The following is a 20,509-nucleotide window of genomic DNA, read 5'->3' on the forward strand; positions in this document are numbered from 1 at the left end:
TTTGTATCTTAACACACACTTTACACTTGGTGAATCTATCTGGGTTCAAGTAAAAACTGAAAATTTTTTGTACATATTTACATTTATGAATACTTAATTTAACTGTTCAGGCTCAGAAAATTAACATTTAAAGCTGTACGAGCATGAGTATTTAAAGGAATAAAATTTCCATAGAACATATTTTTCTAAAGCAACGCTATTTCATTTGATATTTCTGCCTAGTTGTATTATTGCGGATCTTATAATCTTTTCCTTGACTCAAAACTGATTTCTTATATAATATAAAAGTAAATTTGCTTTACATCAAATTTTTCTTAAATAGTCCCTCAGTTTTTGAGATATGGATCAGAAATTTTGTACACGTCTTTTTCTTTTCAAGAGGCAGCACATTTCTAGGAACTACCGATATCAGACCACTATAACATATAGCTGCCTTACAGACTGAACGATTAAAATCATGTCTGTGTATTGAAAACTTTTTTATTTGACGAATGGCATGGATTATTGTCGAAGACAACGTACAATCTCCACTGAAATTGTTCAGATTGGACCACTATAGCATATAGTTGTCATACAAACTAACCGGTAAAAATCAGGTTCTTGTATGGAAAACTTTTTTATTTGACACGAGCAATTGCACACACATACAAACAACGAAACGTTTAGAAATACTAGCACACAGCAACATAAGTTGAACATCACGTGCTTAAATAAATTTATTTGATGATTTCGATTCTCCCTTCTATCCGATAGTCAGCTTCTCTTTCATTTTCAACCGCTTGCATTTCCACCGCTTTGTTAAGAACTCATGTGGGACTATCAGCTATTATTATGTTTATTATTTAATTAATAACACTATGCACTGCATATATTCTCTATACACACTAATATTATATAAAATATACATATATATATAATAAAATCTATAATTAGCCAGCTAAAGCTAAACGAAGCGTGATCAAGTTTCAATCTGATCACGTAAATGGTGTGAACATTAAAAACATTCTCATTATAATGAAAATATATATTTTTATATACAAAAAACTGTGAGGCGAAAACAATTTCGTGCTCCCGTTGATAAGTAAAAGGGCTGATAATATATACTCGTATAAGATTATCGTTAACCTCCGTGTGCTGAATGGAAATTTTTTAGGGGCTCGCTTTGCAAATATCTTTGAGATTTCATCACATTTTTTTAAGCATTCATTCATTTGCTTCTAATATATGTATGCGTGTACATATAAGCTTTCAAATTTATGGACATAAGAATAAATTAGTGCGGGGTCTAGAGCAAAGATTTCTGATATGATCACATGTTTAGTTTGCTTTTGCCAAAGTTTTAGAGAATGTCTTTGACTTCCCGGATTTTAAAACATAATAGCTAGCGGCCTTTAATAATTGATAAACTCTTTACCATTTTGAGGAGGTAAACTAAAATTATAAAATTGCCTTCACGACTTTCACGAAATGCTTTGTGGCTCTCAGATACTTGTGCTCGTGATAAAGTAGACTCCCCACTGTTGTTGGTTGTGCCCACAAGATGTTCGCTCTTATTTTTTTAAATCTCGAAGTGTTAAATTTTTAATCATATTTAGTTCCGACTTCTCCCAAGATTACTTGAACCTCAAACCGACCAATCGATCAAAGTTTACCATACAACTTCATATCAGTCTCTATACCATATGTTACAGTCCACCAAAAGAAAAGCTAGGACTAGAGTGACAACATCTTTTCGCCGTTTTCGGATAAGAAAATTGTATACTACTATAATCGTATTACTTTTTTTTCGCATTTCCTTCCATGTTTAATGAAGAGGGAAGGGGAGAAAGAGGCGTTTGTCAAGAAATGGATGAAAGAATTTGTTCGCGTATTTTCCGCCAAAAACAATACTGTAACAATGCTCCATCCTCCATATTTGCCAGACATGGCTCCATGTGACTCTTTCCTATTTCCAAAAATAAAGAAAACCTTAAAGAGCCCTCATTTTATAAGCATAGATGACATTATCGCTATCAGCGCTAAAGGCTATCTCAAAAATCGAGTTTGAAAAGTGTTTCAACTATAAGAAGAAGCACTGGCATAAGTGCATAATATCATTTGGAGACTATTTTCAAAGCGATAACATTAATGTAGACGAATGAATAAATATTTCATTTTTTCAAAAACACGAAAATTCACGTTATTTTTTGAACACACCTCGTATGTGTATAACAATAGAAGCCATTCAATGACCCATTCAAATGTAAATGTCATTTGCCACAAACACATATTATATTTTACTTTCGCACTTTCACTTTGAAGCAAATTGCTTTTGAATATGCATAATAATTTCCCGCGTGCTACAGTCTTCACATACTCTTGAACGTACACAAATACATATGGCAAAACACAATTAACCAGCCGCACTATTTTTCATTACAGAGACACGTCGCGAGACCATTGCAACAACAACAGCAACGAGACATAAGAAAAATCAACTGAAATTCTCTTTCACAAAAAAACACAAAATCAAAGAAAAACTTTGCAAAGCAATGTCAAATTGCCAAGCGGTTGAATCGAGCAGAGAGCAGTGATTGCATTTTGAGTGGCGAGCAGCAGGAGTTGAAATATTGCTAGCCACAACAGCAGCAGCGTCAACAACAGTAACGCCAATTGAGTGCAAATTGCGTGTCGACAACACGCTGCACATGACAGCCACACATCATATGCAGTTTTAACGGTTTAATTTGGAATTCATACCGCTACCGAGGAGCATAAGCAACAGACTGATTTAAAAGGCGCTTCCTTGCGCTTTCACCAAACGCGATTAGATACACACGCAGAATTATACTACACGTACACACACACACACACACACACACACATTCCAGTCGCTGTTTTCTTCTTTAAGTAGTTTATACTAAACACAAATATGGTGCATGCACCAGCACGTAAAAACAATAAAAACTCAAATGGCAATTGTGATTTGGTGGAGGATGTGCTGTCACCGGTGCCACCAGATGGCGGCTGGGGTTGGATGGTCGTCTTTGGATCGTTTATGATACACATCATCAGTAAGTAAAAATTTAATGTTATTTATTATAGTACTTAAAAATTATTTGTTATATATTAGCCATCTTTGTTTCACCACTTCTCTACTGTAATTAGCAAACCTTGTCTAGCTGTTAACAAAACTATCAAGCTAACAAGCAAGAAGAAAGCACTTTAATTTTCACAGATATCGAATTTTACTCGCTTAACACCGAAAAAGCGAATCTAAAACTGATAATGTCGATTTTTTGTTTCAATACCCGTTTGTTGTTCGACCAATCTTTATGATTTTGAAAACCGAAAGCAGCTATTACAGATATGTGAGTATGTCCATTTGTTGCGCAAAAGTAAATAGAATAGAGTTTAGTAGCATTAGAACTTAGTTCTGCAACATCTTTTCGACACATATCAATGTGGGAAGCTTTTTTCACAGAAACTCGTATATTTATGCAAGTTTTTCGAAACCAAAAACAAAAACAGATTACTAGCCGTGCTCTTTCGTTACCAGCTTAACTAAGCCTATGGCGAATACTCACTAGTACTTCAGCGAAGTACGCGAGGATCGTAGTTTAAATAATTAAAAAAAATAACTTCACCACTCTTCTCTTCTGTTCTCAAATTAGTTAATAACAAGAAAAACATTAGCTTCTTCTGTGGTACTGATGGTGGAATACTCTCACAAATAAAAAATATTCCCATTCAAGGATTCGATTTTGATCGATCAATTCATACGCCATCTATATGCTATAGTAATCAGTTAGGAGTAGTTTTGTTATATACAAACAATATTAAATATGTCCTATAATACCGTTAAGGCTCTCTTAAGTGCTCAATAAGTTGCAAGTGTTTATTCTCCTGAAACTTTGAAGGTATAAAAGTGTTTCGAAATCGAAAATACTTATTTGCTTAGTTGAAACCAATAATGATTGTTTTATTTAGGATTATGACTATATGTCATTAGGTTAGGTTGGCTAGGTTGGGAGATCGATCCTGAATAGGATCTCACTTGGACAGCTGAGAAAACCGGTCCGTTGTGGTAGCTAAAACCTCCTTTAAGGCTGGATAAAAATACCTTTACAGATCGACAAAGCGCTTTGAGCCTATAACAAATTTGTTGAGACGGCTAATATCCGTTTCGGCTAAGTCTTCTGGTCGGCCGAATGTGCGATTACCGAGATGTTTCAGTCTCAGTCTTGTTATACTGTCGAGAATTTTGCAAAAACATTTTTTAACATAAAACCAATTTATAGCAATAACTACGAGTATACTAGTAATCTGGTTAGCAGTTCGTGAGCTATCACGTAGGGATAGCTTGTGATCAAGAATGATGGAAACAAATATTACGAAAATTTCAATGCTTACTTTTTATATCCTGAACAGGAAGGACACGTCAGAGACCCTGTAAAATATATATATATATATAAATAATCAGTGTAACGAGTTGAGTTGATTTAGCAGTAACTGTCTGTTTATCCATCCGTCCATCTGTCTGTGTATATGTGAACTAGTCTCTCCGTATATGAGATATCGCTCTGAAATGTTGCATACATCCTTTCCCCCCAAGAATCTGTTTTTTAGTCGGAACTGCCGATATCGAATCACTTTAGCATATATTTGCCATACAAACTCAACGATCGGAATCAAGTTCTTATATGGAAAACAGTTTTATCTGACAAGATATCTTCATAGAATTTGGCACGGTTTATTATCTAAAGCATTACTACAATTTGTAAACAAATTTTTCAGATCGGACGACTATAACATGTACAAATTGCTAGAGTATAGTTGTCTCTATTACAGCAAGACGCAGGTGCATTGAGTACTTTAGAACTCTAGAAATGGGCAAGGTAGAGGTCATATAGCCCTAATTTAGTGGCTGCGGCTATTATTCATAATATAAATAGTTCACAGGATATTCGAGTAATAGGGGGCTTAGGTATTTATATTCCTTGGACTTCACTTTCACTCTTTGTTAACGATTCGGAATCTTCGATAATGCCAGTGCGTATGAGTAACTTCCAGTTTCATACGTCGTTATACGTTAGTGCGTCGCCTTATATAAATAGACATGTTTCAAGAGATATTTATAAAATGTTTACAAAATTCTAATAAATACTCAAAAAAAAAGTAGATATTTTAAATACGTTTACTCATATGTGTACATACGTTTGTATTTATTCAATTGACTTCTTCAGTGCAATGCTTATTTGCTTTTCGCACTAACTTTGTCTTAGCTAAGTAATCGAGCTGTAATCGCTTAGTTAATCCCCTTATTCGAGTGTAATCATTTGTTTACATGCACTACTTAGACGCTTAGACATGCGTTGCTTATTAGCCTTCATTTCAATTATTTTTTCTATCGCGAGACTGATTGCAATTTTCAATGAAGTGTGTCAATGAGAACAAGAAAAAAAATGTTATTTATTGTATAGTTCAACGATTTATGATTAGAATGGTATCCAATGAAATTAGACACCATTAAAAAAGTTAAAAAAAATTATTTGTTTTAAAAATTGTTTCTTTTGAATTATTTATTTTTAACTTTCTTATAGCCTATTGAAAATTTCAACTATCACAAATTTTATTTTTGAAACTTCCTAATTTCGATATACATCCATAAGTAACTCTTTCGATTATGGTAATATTAAATTACTAACTTTGAAATTTAAGTTGCCAATTACTTGTATATTATTCGTGCTAAAGCTAAGTTATCAAATCGCACCTTTCGATAAGAAAATAGCTTTTTTAGCACATAATTATTATTGTTACTATTATTTTGATCCGAAAAAATATATGTGAGTACAGAATTCCGCCCTTATCAACTGATAGGTAATCGAACCTTTAAGGCTTATTAGCCACAAGCGATTCAACATATCAGTAAAACTAGGACACAAGGGGTAGTAAATAATTAAGTTTAAATAAACAAGCCAAATAGTCAACACAAAAGTATATGATAATATGAAGTGATTTATGCCCACTAATTAAAGCCAGACGATACGTCATTAAATTGACAAGCATTAAAAAAACTCCACGTATGGTAGCTAAATACAAATCTTGCTGTTTTGTTTAAATAATTTTTTTTTTTTTTTAATTTAAGAAGGATATGAAAACTAAAAACTCTTTTTATTAAAGAAATGATATTTTGTAGAGAGCCGCTGTCAAAAATCCATCCAAACCGTTCGCGCTCCCAATCCTCTCTATATCTCACTCTCTTTCACAATATGTTCTTACTTGATCAGTTAAGTACCACATTTTCGAAAATTTGTAAACCGAAGTTTCATAACTTTCGATAGTGTTTCTTTATCAGATCAATAGTTTTCAGTTTGAAGCAATACTTGGGAACATTACAGCAACTATCAACCTTCAATAACAATTGACTTGGAGACAAAGTATTACTCATTAACTATTGTATATATGTACATACTTTTAATTTGAGTACTTTGTGTGGATTGATAAAACATAATTTATCATTTCCTTCACTAAAAGCTTCTTGAACAATTAACAGTTAGAAACAAGAGTGATACTCATAATGGACTTAGCAAATATAATTTCAATACATACAGACAAGTGATAAGTCGCGTGCAAGATATGTGTCACGCGATAACAAGGCGTTAAGTTCAGTAAATGCTGGCACACGGATATATGGAGTCATGCATTTGAAGACACATATTAGGGGTGTAACTGCCTATATAGTTACACATGTTTTTATTTTTTAAATTATAATACTTAAAAAAAAGAATATAAAAATTATATTTTTTTCATCTAAAAATAAAATATTATAATACATGTATAAAAGTTCGACAAACATAAAAACATTATATTTTCTTATAAATAATTAGTTTAATTAAAATTAAAAATTTAGCTTATCGTATTATCAGTATCGCTATTAGAAATGCATCGTTTCAAATATTTAAAATTTTTATTTTTCACACTTAACCTCAAAATACTTTTTAAATCTAAGAATTGATTTTTAACTACTAACTATGTCATAGCCTTGCTTCAAAAGTTTTGCCTTGAAGTCTTTATTAAAATAATTTTTTCACCAACAATATCTTTTCCTCAAATATGGCCAGAAAGTGAGTACAAGAAAGACCTGAACTATACAATGTGTGATTGATTTATTCGCAGTCAGTATCTTATACATTTAAGAAATGGCGATACTTTTTTATCTACATTGCTCCTTTACTTTCAATGTCTTCATATTGGTCATTATTATTATTTTAACCGAGGATTTCAAGTTGGCTTATGGAATATAGTTTTTGTATTATTCCTTAAAAGATGCAAGCTATTTGTTTGCAATTATTAAATAATCCTTTTGTTTGTATATTATATCGATTGGGGCATTTTCGGTTAAATATACCCGAAAGTTGCAGTAACACATATGCGGTATATGGTATAGTAGAAAGACCGGGATAGCTGATTTTTGAAAATGGTGTGTTTTTTTGAGAAAATTTAACCTAGTAATGTACATATCTATTTGTATTTTTATACCAACAGCAAGTAGAGATTCAACAACCATAAAGCTTACTGACCTTAAAGAAAAAATCTGATATTGGTATTTTCAATTCTAAATCGAAATACGGTTGCCTGCTTAATATTTTAAATTATAAAAATTCAGTGTGATTGAGACATAAGAGGCTAAGTTTACACCCAAACACGTGAAACATTTTTTTTTGTATAACATTAAAATTAAAAATCCAAAAACTTGAATATTTTAATTTTTCACATAAATTTTGCGGTTATGTGTAAAGGTGTTAATACAAAAATTATAGATATTTTGATTGCCTACAACTTTGCCATATAGATTTTTTCTATAGAACTTAAGGTTTTGACGCATAATGTGATACACCATTTTTAAATATTAAAACTTCAAACACGCCACAATTCTTTCTCTTCCTCTTAAATTATTTCTTTCCCTCATTTTTGCTTTAGCTTTCGTTTTCAATGGGTTTAACCTTCTATGAATTACTTCCACTTTTCACAATTTTCAAAAGCTTCTGCGCTGATCTATGATGACATACTAAACCTAAAAAAGTCATACCCCTAATTCGAATCGTAGTTGTGTTGAAATATACATACATTAGTGTACTTATGTTCAGATAAATATCGGAAATTAAAAATAAATAAGTGTATTGTGATACAATTTCATAACATACAGTCAACAAAAAATAAACTGTCCAAAAGGGTCAAATAATTTATTATTTTTTGTGTACACGTTTCTTTACGAGTATAGGCAATTAGCTAATTGTCTAAATTAACGAACTGTCTGAAATAAATTAACCAACGAAATGAGCTCAGGTCTTCAAAGCCATCTCTGAACGCAATTATTTGTGCTAATTTTGAACTACGAAGAAATTAATCTTTAAATATATGCAATTCAAGTAGCACTTGGCTCCTTATTTTTCTATTCAAGTGGTTTGTTTGCGGTGGAATTTTACTTTTGGTTGAAATCTGTTGTTAGGCATGCAAGAAGTGCCACAATCTATTGACAACTGAATATTTTAATTAATTTGTTTTGAGTTCAACAGTTGGTAGTTTATATCTGTTTTTTTTTTTGATAATACCGTAAACATTACCAAATTAAGAATTTCCTGCTTGAAAACAAAGCAATTATTAAAAAACCGGCGAAAACTGACAGATCGTTTGTTTATTTCATCATCCGTTGTCAGGTAGATTTTTAGGTATTGTCGGCATTCACTAGGTCAATACGACTAGGCTATATTAAGATTATTATTATTTTTTTTTTTGCAATAAAATTTTAATTGTTTCCTGTTTGATTAAAAATTTTGGCTGATTATGGTAAAAGTTTTTTTTTTTTTTCAAGTCTTAACAACATTTATTGTATTGTATTTTAACTGTTTGACTTTAACCGTTTAACAATTACTGACGATCCTGAATTTTTTACTGATTTTTATGGGAAATGTTTACATTGTAGAAATTCAAAAGAAAATATTTATACTCATTGACGAAGAAATATCGTTCTTAGAAAATTACAGCATATCCTTAAGCCGAGATTTAAGTCCACCACATACCAAGTCCCAAGCCAGGAACTCCCGCCAGAATCAAAGATTATCTCAGAAGCGTGAATACAATTTTATCGTGATCTGCGTCTTTACAAGAGTTAAGTTCTTACTCAAAATATTGCGTAGCCCTTGAGAGACCAGGACCAAATTTCCTAAGTTACATCTGGAGAAACAATTACCTTTCGAGGGCTCCAGTTAATAGAGGTTGAGCATCCTGAGAACAAACTAAATTATTTGTACTTATTTTAGGTGCCCAATTTCTTCGTTGAAACATTCATTTATATGGTACATCCTATACATGATTGAATAATGATTGGGGTAGGTAATAAAAATCAATTATTTATTACACTTTGTACTCTTAAAATTTTTTTTTTTTTTTTTTTTTTTGTAAGGTGAAACACAAACCTATAAATTTTTTATTTACAAATCTTAAATCTTCATTAATAAATTTGAACAACTAGTCGTACTAGCTAGAAAATTAACTAATCTAACTGATCTTCTGTTGGAGTATTCATCTTATGATAGTCTCATCAAGTGATGTCGATTATATTTTTTTACTGAAATTTTATATGAAGTCTTTAGGAGCTTTATTATAAAACATTATATTATATTTTACTTAACTTTTTTTTTTGGTTTTTTTGTTGTTTCACAGCCGATGGCATGACGTACTCGTTTGGTCTCTTCTATGATGAGTTTCTCACCTACTTCAATGAAGGTTCAGGCTATACGGCCTGGATTGTGTCCATTATGGTAGGCGTTACCTACGCTTCAGGTGAGTACTGTTTTATCGAACTTTTTAAAAATTAGAAGAAATTCTATATATATGCTTCCTTGAATCACAGGTCCCATCTCGTCGTCGTTTGTCAATCGCTACGGTTGTCGAGCGGTCACTATAGCCGGTGCTATATTTGCCGCCGCCTGCATTGTGGCCAGTTTCTTCGCGCAGAATGTGCTCACACTCATCTTTACAATTGGTATTGGCACAGGTTTTGGACTGGGTCTCATCTATCTGCCAGCCATTGTAAGTGTGACAACGTGGTTTGAGGCGAGACGTTCGCTTGCCACCGGCATTGCTGTGTGTGGTTCCGGTTTCGGCACATTCGTATTTGCGCCGCTCACCGAATATCTGATCGGTTCGTTTGGTTGGCGTGGCGCTATGCTTATCATTGGCGGTATTGTCCTGAATTGTATAATATTCGGAGCGCTCTTCCGACCTTTGGAGGCGCCAAAACCATCTAAAGCGCAAAAAAGCGATATAATTGACAATAATACAACGACTGCTGAGCTGAAGCCACTCAAACCTGGCACGACTGAGGGTGATCAATATTTACAGTTGCCGCAACGCGCCGACGCGGCTTTGTGTCGCTCGAACAGCGTGGGACATGGCTTCAATAGCAACAATGTAAGTGTGTGTGAGGGAGTCAGAAATATTTTTTAACTTCTGATTTTACGGACTAGTTTATTTTTAAGAAAATTTTCTCTGCATATTATTCTAATTGGTTTCTATTCTATTCTCGTCGTTTGCGGTGCGCGCGCGTCTCCAACCCACAACAACAACATAACCACATATACACACAGTTACGACAGCTGCGTCCCTCTTTGGCGCGTTGCCGGATGCTCTCGCTCGACTTGACCATGCTGTTAGCGCAAGTAAAATGTAGTTCGTTCCCAACACTTAACGCTGATTCCCAAACAATTGAAACAGACCTTACTGCACTCCTGTTATATACAAATGTATGTGCCCCATCCAGCACGCTCGCTACAAATAATTTAAATATACATATTTGTATAACCTCTCTTTATCTCTGCACGCAATCCAAGCACGCTGTGATATATTTATGAATTCCTCACCCACAAGCAAAGCTTGCACCCTTAAGGGGGTCTAGTACGCAAATATCTCTTTTAATCTTTACCCAAATGCTAACACTCCCCACCCTTTACCTATGTGATTGTTGTGTTTTCTCTATATCCTCTCTTGACGTCTGTTATTTTCCTTTTTGTTTATAATTCACTTATTGTGGCTAGAAACTAACTCTGCTCTCCCCATACATATGCGACTCTAGAACAATCAGGCTGTGAACAATGGCGCCAATGGCAAGATAGCATGCCCAACAATCGCTCAAAGCACCAGCAGCACGGATATGGTGCGCCATCGCAGTCAGCCACATTTAGATCAGTTGACGCCACCGCAAGAGAACTGGGGCAGTGGCACCATGTATCGGCCGGATATTCTGTATCAGGTAAGAATTTACACTAAACACTCTTAAATTATAATTTTTCGTAATTGTTTTTTTTATTTTACCAGGGTTCCATTCTAAACATACCAGAGTACACAGCCTCACGTCAGGACCTTGCCAACTCCGGCATGATGAAGCGTTATGGTTCGGTGCACCACAGTGTGCGTGGTAGTCAAAATGATGTGAGTAGAAATTATTTACATTATTTTTATTTAGTTAATTTTAGAATTTACACAAATACACATATTTGAAGACTTTCACAGTTGTACTCATTATTATAATTTTGCTAGTTCAATCTGGTAACCAAAATTTATACGAATACTCTTGCACATAATTCCTTAATAGAAAGGAGAACAGTCCTAGTAATTGCAGTAAGATAAACATTATCAGAATTCGTATATAAATAGGCGTTTCCCAAGATAGGCCGATGTTGAGTGGAAACATTTCACTTATATAATTTCTTTTAAACTGTTTTTTACGTAAATATTTCTAATTTTGAAGAAGTTTATATTCTTTTATTATTTATTTAATTTTTTTAGTTTTTATTTTCTGATCTTTGACGTTTTCTTATAAATTCCTCGTCACTTTTTACAAATTTCTCATATCACCCAGTAGAATTTTTAATAATCTGGTTCTATATTCTGCGAAGAAAAATGTTAATAGTTTCTTAAGTTAACCAGTTCTATTTTTTCCTCCTCTCCTTTTATATAATTATTATTAAAGAAACTCCAGAGCGACCATTTAGTTTCAAGGTTGTTTTCTGGAATATATTTATCTATTATCTACGCTCCAACTAGAGTTAAAGGACTTGTATATTGTCTACTTGTATATTATCTATTAAATTTTTTATTTTCACAACATGTTGCTACAGAGTATAAAAGCTTTTTTCCCCTAACGGTTCTTTGTATCACCCGAAAGTAATCGAGTTAGCTATACTGGGTGGGTGGCAACAAATATGGGGACCCTAGTGCATATGGCTGATTTTTTACCGAACATATCGCTCAATCTATGAGGTCTAATATTGAAATACGGCGAAACCAATTTTGTGATGACCGCATTCTCTATTTATTTTTATAAGCATAAATATTATATATTTATAACTGCATAAGAGTGCAGCATGTGATCTCAGTCAGGATAGAAATACGAATAACATAGGATTCTAGGACCCTTAGAAAGCTTTTAAGTGAAATCTTATTGCAAGTAGTGTAATTCCTTAGCTTAGGTACGTAAAGTCTAAAAGTAAATATTTCATGTCAAAAACTTGTACCATTTCCTCCAATTTTTCGGATAATAATTCTAAAGAAAGTTATTTCTAATATCGCAAGAACTTTTCGCATATCTCTCCTTTTTGATGAAAAAGGAATCTATCGGCAAACCATGAGTGTCCACACAAATAAAAAAAATAATAAAAAATATATATCCTTCTAAATATCTCATAAAGGAGAAGTCTATACATTTAACATTCACATCTATCCACTCACTTCGCTGTAATGAGTAATAAAGGTTTTTCTATACTAAGTTATAAAAATATTTATCGAAGACCTGAAAGAATCCTAGAAACAAGAACTTGTAAAAATCGCATAACTGAGTTTTTACCGACCGACATTCTGATTCAACTTTTCCATGTTAATATTTATATATATTGTAGTATATAGGTGTATTAAAGATCTTTGTTTTTTTCCAAAATGCTTTTCAAATAGTTAAGTTTAGTTAGGTTCTATATCTGATTCGCCAAGCCCGAGATCACTTTTGGACTGCTAAAGTCAAGTTTGGGAAGCCCAAAAACTTCTATAGCTGGATCTCAGATATCTATCAGATATCGAAAGCGTCTTGTAGCCAACAGAAATCTTCTAAGGGGGTTTGTTTCTGTTTTTACCAGTGTAGTTATGAGATCTGGTCTCTCAAATAGTTAGTTTTTGGTTTCTTTTCTATCTTTAAAAATGTGCCAAAAATTACTGTACATAAATATGTTTATGGAAAAACGAATATATTTAATATTTTATTACCAGATTTGTTTGAGCTTTAAATAGCTATAAGCAACGCTATAAATATACTTAGATCCACAAAATTGTTACAATTTAGTCTACGCAGGAGAAAAGCTGATTTCAAAAGTCTTATATCGGTTTATATGTGGTGTACAAGACCATATATAGCTAAGTTAGCTGATATCGAGTAATCATTGTGCAGTAGGTCCTTCAATATAGTTGAGCAAAAAGCCATAAAAACAACGCAAAATGTAGTAGAATATAATAGCACGTAGAATATTATAGACCAAACGCTTGCTGAAGGGTGAAAAAAAACATTACTGAGTCCTATAAAAATACAAGCAATAATTATCGACTTACATTCTCAATCTCTTCTGCGCAATCGGAATAGTCTTTGGATCCTCATTTAACAAATATTCGCGAATTGAAAAAATCATGGTTGTACAAATTTCAAGGAGTCCTTCGTCGGTTTTGGCGCGTGAAATATCAGGCAGAAGATCGAATTCGGTGCTACAAGTAAATTTAAGTATTAGGAAAGAGAAAAGTTGTGTGAGAACACTCCAACTAATTACACATTCCACGAAACTTACCCTTTTGTTGCCTCCGTCAACTCTTCTAAATGTGTCATGCCCGGACTATCGTAGGTGTTAAAGAGAAATGGTTTCATAACCTCTAAAGAGATATAGGCCTTACGTACAATACCCATAAGTACCGGTTTACGGCCAGAAAGCATAATTAAACCGTCAGCCAGCATAGCGGGCAGTATTTGCTTTGTGAAGACCTGGACATAGAAATTTCAAAAATATATATGGTAAAAAGTTTGCAGTTACACGCTTTTCATACCAAGAATTTGTACACAAAACGACTGTCTGTGTAATGGCCAGTAGGCAACATGAAATTCTTTTCAAACGCCGCCTCATACCACAAGCCTTTCTCCATAACCTGGCACATCTGGACGAAGGTGTGACTTGAGTGTTTCGATGATGAGGACATATACACGGGCGCTTCTGCAATTGCTCTGTAAAATATGATTTAGACTTTCCGTTTCTGAATACTTTTTCAATGTGTTCGCACTTACTTTTTCTGCGCATATTCATTTCCGGCACGAGCGGCATAGTACAGCATTGTTTTGATGCCGATATCTTGTGGTGTTATGTCAAACCGTGTTGAATACGACAAGTAGACCGTTTTCAGTATGCCAGCGCCGACAAGTACGAAGAGACCCATAGCCCCCATCAAGGTGGGTGGATAACCGGGTATGGGGTCAGAGAGTGCATGAAGAACTATAATTTTTATATAGAAACAACTTAATAATATATTTTTTAATTAAAAGACATTTTTTTGAAAATTAAAAAAATCGATTAATTTCGATAAAATAAAATTCGATAGTTATAAATGTGGTAGTTTTGTACGTAATTTTGATAAAGAATAAACATTTCTTTGATCCAATTTATATAATATAATAAATTTAATTTAGTTTTAACATATCGATTTTCTTCATTAGAAATAATCGATTACATCACACTGATTTTCACTTTAAGTTGACTTGAAAAATGTAATCATTTATTTAGTAAAAATAAAACTTAATAATCTCTTAATTTAAGTTATTCGATTTCTTGAACCAATATATATAAATGTAGTGGTGATCATTAATCGATTAATCGATAAATACTACGGTTTTGCACATATTCTTTATTTAGTTTAATGTCAATGCCTCACCTATAGACGGTCTATATATAGCAACCGGCAAACGTTCCCGAAAGTCATTAACCACACTTTCGGCGAGATTCTTCGTAAAAGTGTAGGTGTTCGGGAAGCCAATTATGAGTCTAGAATGAAAAGAATTTATAATAAAAACAAGAAAAAATAATAACTTCGGTTGCACCGAAGCTGTAATACCCAACACAAATAAAAAAGTTTCCGTACAACAACTACAAATGAGTAGCCGGATTGACGCCCATGCTTAAATCGTCTCAGCGAATACTATTCGTATATATATTTTATAGGGTCTCCGACTTTGCCTTCGGGGTGTTAAAAACTTCGTGGCAAACTTTATATACCCTGTTCAGGGTATTAAAATAGTGATATTGAAGATTTCTTCTCACGTACATTCATTTCATATAAGAATGAACAGAAAATGAATTTGTGGAGAGTAAAGTAACAACACACACTGTTTAAAAAAAAAAAATGTTGGCAAATTATTTTTTGTTTTTAATACAATTTTTTTTTTATTTAGATTAAAGTATTTTTTAAAAGAAGTTATTAAAAAATGCAAATTTTTAATAATAAAGAATAAAAAAAATTCTATGTCGAAACGGTTGTTTTTGTTTTGTTTTTGTAAATCAAAATATATATATTATATATTTTAAATTTAATTATCTCTCGAAAACTTACTTTTTCGTTAAATAATCCAAAGTATCTCGCTTGCTATCATCCTTCATTAGCTGCAAGCACATGCGCCAATCTAATGGCGAATCGTAAAGCTGAAAGTTCAAACATTATACTCACTTTCCTAATCGAAAACCGTTAACTAACCACATACCTTCGGTTCTACGCGCTTCAAATATGGATTACTGTAAAACGTTGAGACATGCATGAACATTTTCAAGTTCTTCAGCTTCTCAGCGAACACCAAAGCCTCATAAGTGGCGCCCACATTTAGCTTCAAAGCAACAGGTAACGGTTCATCAAAGCGCACAGTCGCTGCACAATGAAAAACGACCGAAACATTCGCCATTAGAGCAATATGCTCTAACGAAATACCTAAATTCGATAATGCTGCATCGCCTGGTATCGGTATAAGTCGATCGAACATATGTGGCTTCGTGGCGTGTAATACTTTAAAGATCTATGAAAGTGAAGTAGAGTATATTCAAACTTTATATGTGAGTTCTTTTTGTCGGTGGGCAAACCTTCGCCTGCTTTAGTTTCTTTAAACGTTGCTCAACACTGAGATTCTTCTTGGTACGCAGCAGTAGGTAGACTTTACGCACATCACAGGAGCGCAACAGCTTCTCAATCAAGGCTTTACCAACGGCGCCTGATATATTTTATTTTCATTATTTTATAAAAAGAACGAATTTAATTTATTGTAAAATTTTAGGTTGAGTGCATCTTATGCTGTGTTTTTTCACTTACCCGAACCGCCCGTTACAAATACCTCCGCATCCGCGTAGAAGTCGTGAATCATTTTGAAGTATTTTATTATCTCCCCACTTTTTTGAAATCTTATCTGAAAATCCTAAAACGCTTACTCACTACGCTCCTGAGACACCTTCAAGCACTTTTTGGTATCCTTATTAAACTTTTTTTCGTATTTTTCTTTTCCTTGCTGCTCACTACCGCGCACTTGGAGATCTATTCCAGTACTATCTCCAAAATTTCGAATGAAGTAATTTCCAAACTCTGAGTTAAGCGTACAATGAACATTTCGAAATATTTGCATTTTTTATTTTACATTAACTCAGCACATTTTAAAATTCTACGATAAAATTGTATTTGCTTCTGTTCTTTTTGAAAGTACGAAGGTTCACGTTCAAGTATAAATGTAATTTCGTTAATGCTTATTTAAGTATAATGCGTACAGCTCGCATTAAATTATTTATTTCTGTTTCATTTTAGTCTAGTCGAATTAAAAATTTACTTTTACTTTTCTTTATACACATCCTCTTTGACAAAATAATTTCGGAATAAATTAGTAATGAAAAAGCTACACATACCTACATATGTTTACCTTTAAATTGTACAATTAAATATGTTAGGTGCGGCTATTTGCTTAAATTGAGAAAGGGGAGTATTTGTAGGCATATTTTGTCGAATTTGAAACTACTAATTTATGTATGTAATTAGGTGATTTACATTATGTAAATTATAAAAAAAATATGCGAACAGGTACAAACGCATTTAGTTTAAAAAGAAAAATAATTAAAAATTTGCTTGTAGTCTTGATATTTTTATAATACAGCTCCAAAATTATAAAATATCTTTTTAAAATGTCATAAAAGTTTAGTAAAAACAATTTTATAAAGTCTCCAAAAAAGTGTAGAGTCTTCAAAGTCTACAAATTATTTAAAATTAAAAACTAACGAAGATTTGAGTGTAATATGCAATATAAAATGTTCCTGAAGTATACCCCAAAATTTTTGAAAATCTCCAATTTGTAGAAAGTTGTTTTTTGTTCGGAAACCAAATTTAACACTGATATCTTACATTGAAAGTATAAAAAATATGAAGAATTCCAAAGCAACTAGCTGTAATAATAAGAAGTATATTCCAAAATCGCATAAATTCCAAGACATGTCATACATATGTACATATATTTATTCAAATAAATTCATAATTTTTATTGGCTTTGTATATATTTTAAATTGTATAACTATTAGAGATCTGTAGTATATCTGAATCGATACGAGAGCTAAGACTTTTATACCAAATGAGTTTTTAGGTCGAAAATTTATTTGATAAGGAAAAATTATTCGTGAAAATTGTTATTAAAATTTAGGTTATGACCGTTATAATAATTAGGATTGTTTTCAATACTTACATAAGAATACATATGTACATATGTATGTAGATTTGTATATTTACATTAACCATTTATTTTAAAATTGTTAAAAGCGACTTCAGACAATACATTTTTAACCGAAAAACTAAAATATATGTACGTCTACAAAATATGAGTGGTATCGAAAAAATGTTTGTAACACTTATACTTTTATCACATTTTATGCGCATCTTTTTTAAGTAATGAAGTTTTACAAAAGTCTCCAAACACGTAACACTTCGTAAACATATATCCAAGCGATTTTTAATACACTAAACATAAGCATGGTACTATTTAAATGCTATTTATCAAAAATCCGGAAGTCTCCAAAAGTGGAGAGTTTAATTAAACGTTGGAAAAACAATAAAAAATCTTTATTGGTACTTTTTAATTATTCCAACAAACTATAATGTCAAAAATACATATGTTCATATATGCTAAAATTATATCTAAACTATTTCATAAACAAGAAATTTCCGATGTACTAATCGAATTTACTAATATATTTTTTTCAGGTAAGAATAAAATGCTGCGGCTGCATCAGCTGCTCCCAAGAGACCCACGATACTTTCGTCGAAATGATGAATTTCTCGTTGCTAAAAGATGCCGTCTTCATGGTATTTGCACTGTCGAACTTCTTCACCAGCATCGGCTTCAATGTGCCCTACATTTACATAGTCGCCCAGGCTAAAACGCTCAACATAAGCAGCGCACAGTCCAGTTACCTGATTGCCACAATCGGTGTGGCCAATACCGTGGGCCGAATAGTACTTGGCTATTTGGCGGACAAGCCATGGGTCAACCGTTTGTGGGTGTACAACGCCTGTCTGACGCTGTGCGGCATCTGTAAGCACACGAAAACAAGCAATTGTATTGAATTGAATATTAAAATTTGTTCATTTTTTACAGCGACTGCCTTGTCACCGCTTTGCACCGGCTTTTATACGCTCGCTGCTTATTGTGCCGCTTTCGGTTTCACCATCGGCGCCTATGTGGGCCTGACCTCCGTCATATTGGTCGATTTGCTCGGTTTGGAGAAACTGACCAATGCTTTCGGTTTGCTGCTGCTCTTCCAGGGCATCGCATCATTCATCGGGCCACCAATTGGCGGTATGTTATATATATATACATTTTTTTTAATTTATGCTTAATTAACATTTTGTTTATGTATTTTAGGTTGGATGTATGACATCACCAATTCATATGGGCCCGCCTTCCTTATGGCCGGCATTACAATTGCCATTAGCGGCGTCATGCTCTTCGTCATTCCACCCCTACAAAGACACCTCGAGTCCAAGGCTAAGCAGAAGCAACAAGTCACAAGTGCGCGAAGCTAATGTGGTCTCTTAGATCTAGCCAGGTGCAAGTTTTCTCTCCGTCTGCTTGCAGGAGTTTGCTGCAATTTTTTAGATGTTTTTCATTCGCTTAAGCGTCTTTTTAGATTTATTTATAAGTGACTATATACATATGTATATAACTATGTGTGAAGTTAAGTACTATATAGTAATGTATGTATGTATACACATATAAACATATGCATATGTATGTATGTTTCTTTGAGAAAGAAGTGACCTTTACGGTGCAACACAAAAATAGGGAAACAATTTTGCCTTTCATATGTATGTAATATGTAGTACATATGTAATCTGTAATATTTATGTATGCCTGCATAACTGTAAATTTAATAACTGTAGCCAGATATATACATATGTACCTATTAGCATCTTCAAATTTACTGTAACTGCTAGCAAAGCCGTTCAAAGTGCAATGAATTTAGTCATATTTTATTGTTGTTGTTGTTGTAAGCTTACATACATATAAGCAAAACTGTCATAAAAACATATGAAACTTACAAAAACATATGTAAGTGCAGAACTTGAAGAATTTAATATATCTAAGTGTTAAAATACTATTTTATTAAAATCTTAGCGGAAATAATAATTTTCTTCAAAAAATAAAAAAACAAAAATTAACTAAAATATTTACCAAAACTGTAAGTATGAACGCTCAGGTTTACATATCAAATGCTCAAACTGAATGTATAAGAATTACAAACGGTATTCATAAATTGTTATCAAATTTAGTAATAATATAATAATTAAATAGAGCTGCTCAATATTAAAAAAAAAAACAATCTTTTAAAATTACTAAAATAATAGAACACATGATTAGCAGTAATTAGTTTATGAAAATTTTTTGTACTAATTTTTGATATATTTTTATTAATTTCTTATATATTTTTATTTAATATTATAATTTTCTTAAAATTAATTTTCAAAGTTTAAGTTAAAATAAAATTAAGTGGCAATACAAATATAAACAAAACTTAATTATGTTCATACACTATGAAAAAAGAAACAATTTTTATTAAATAAAGAAATAATTAGAAAAATATATGTATAGTAAAAATATTATACTTTAGGTTTAACGGTAATGAAAAGGTGAGTAAAAAGCTATAATATTATATATTTTTTTATATTTATTATTTTTATAGAACATTTTTGCAAACCACTAGCGTATGCGGTTATTTATGGCGCTAGTATAAGAGAAATTAATTAATTATTATAATTAAATAAATGAAATAAATAATTATTTATTATATTTAAATTAATTAATTAAATAATTAATTATTATAATTAAATTTGTTAATATTTTTATTAAGAAAAAATAAATAATTAAATTATGCACATC

General features: G+C 32.4%; 2 protein-coding genes and 1 long non-coding RNA gene across 11 annotated transcripts in view; 1 reads left to right on the plus strand and 2 right to left on the minus strand.

Moving 5' to 3' along the window:
- Mct1 (Monocarboxylate transporter 1) overlaps positions 1-20,212 on the plus strand; it is a 53,019-nt gene extending 32,807 nt beyond the window's left edge. For 7 of the 9 annotated variants that reach the window (XM_036376132.2, XM_036376135.2, XM_036376131.2 and 4 more), the window contains 9 exons: positions 2,422-3,053; positions 9,706-9,825; positions 9,896-10,455; positions 10,632-10,787; positions 11,117-11,293; positions 11,359-11,472; positions 18,334-18,664; positions 18,728-18,928; positions 18,995-20,212. In XM_036376132.2, the coding sequence (XP_036232025.2) occupies positions 2,912-3,053; positions 9,706-9,825; positions 9,896-10,455; positions 10,632-10,787; positions 11,117-11,293; positions 11,359-11,472; positions 18,334-18,664; positions 18,728-18,928; positions 18,995-19,155 (1,962 nt within the window). In that variant the 5' untranslated portion in view covers positions 2,422-2,911 and the 3' untranslated portion in view covers positions 19,156-20,212. The remainder of the gene's footprint in view (positions 1-2,421; positions 3,054-9,705; positions 9,826-9,895; positions 10,456-10,631; positions 10,788-11,116; positions 11,294-11,358; positions 11,473-18,333; positions 18,665-18,727; positions 18,929-18,994) is intronic. The other 2 variants (XM_036376141.2, XM_036376143.2) reach the window with 2 other exon arrangements.
- On the minus strand, positions 10,269-11,117 carry LOC138857253 (uncharacterized). The gene is made up of 2 exons (XR_011396331.1): positions 10,995-11,117; positions 10,269-10,812 (listed from the first exon to the last, which is right to left on the minus strand). It is a non-coding gene; the product is annotated as an uncharacterized lncRNA (long non-coding RNA).
- FarO (Fatty acyl-CoA reductase in oenocytes) lies at positions 13,160-16,924 on the minus strand. Its single transcript, XM_014246530.3, has 10 exons — positions 16,414-16,924; positions 16,188-16,315; positions 15,818-16,123; positions 15,670-15,758; positions 14,995-15,104; positions 14,354-14,558; positions 14,119-14,293; positions 13,866-14,056; positions 13,636-13,785; positions 13,160-13,572 (listed from the first exon to the last, which is right to left on the minus strand). The coding sequence occupies exons 1-10, from the start codon at positions 16,463-16,465 to the stop codon at positions 13,467-13,469; spliced, it is 1,512 nt and encodes a 503-aa protein (XP_014102005.2). The 5' UTR covers positions 16,466-16,924; the 3' UTR covers positions 13,160-13,466.
- Positions 20,213-20,509: the final 297 nt, after the last annotated feature.

The sequence above is a fragment of the Bactrocera oleae genome, chromosome 5, assembly GCF_042242935.1.
Source record: "Bactrocera oleae isolate idBacOlea1 chromosome 5, idBacOlea1, whole genome shotgun sequence".
Taxonomy (NCBI): domain Eukaryota; kingdom Metazoa; phylum Arthropoda; class Insecta; order Diptera; family Tephritidae; genus Bactrocera; species Bactrocera oleae.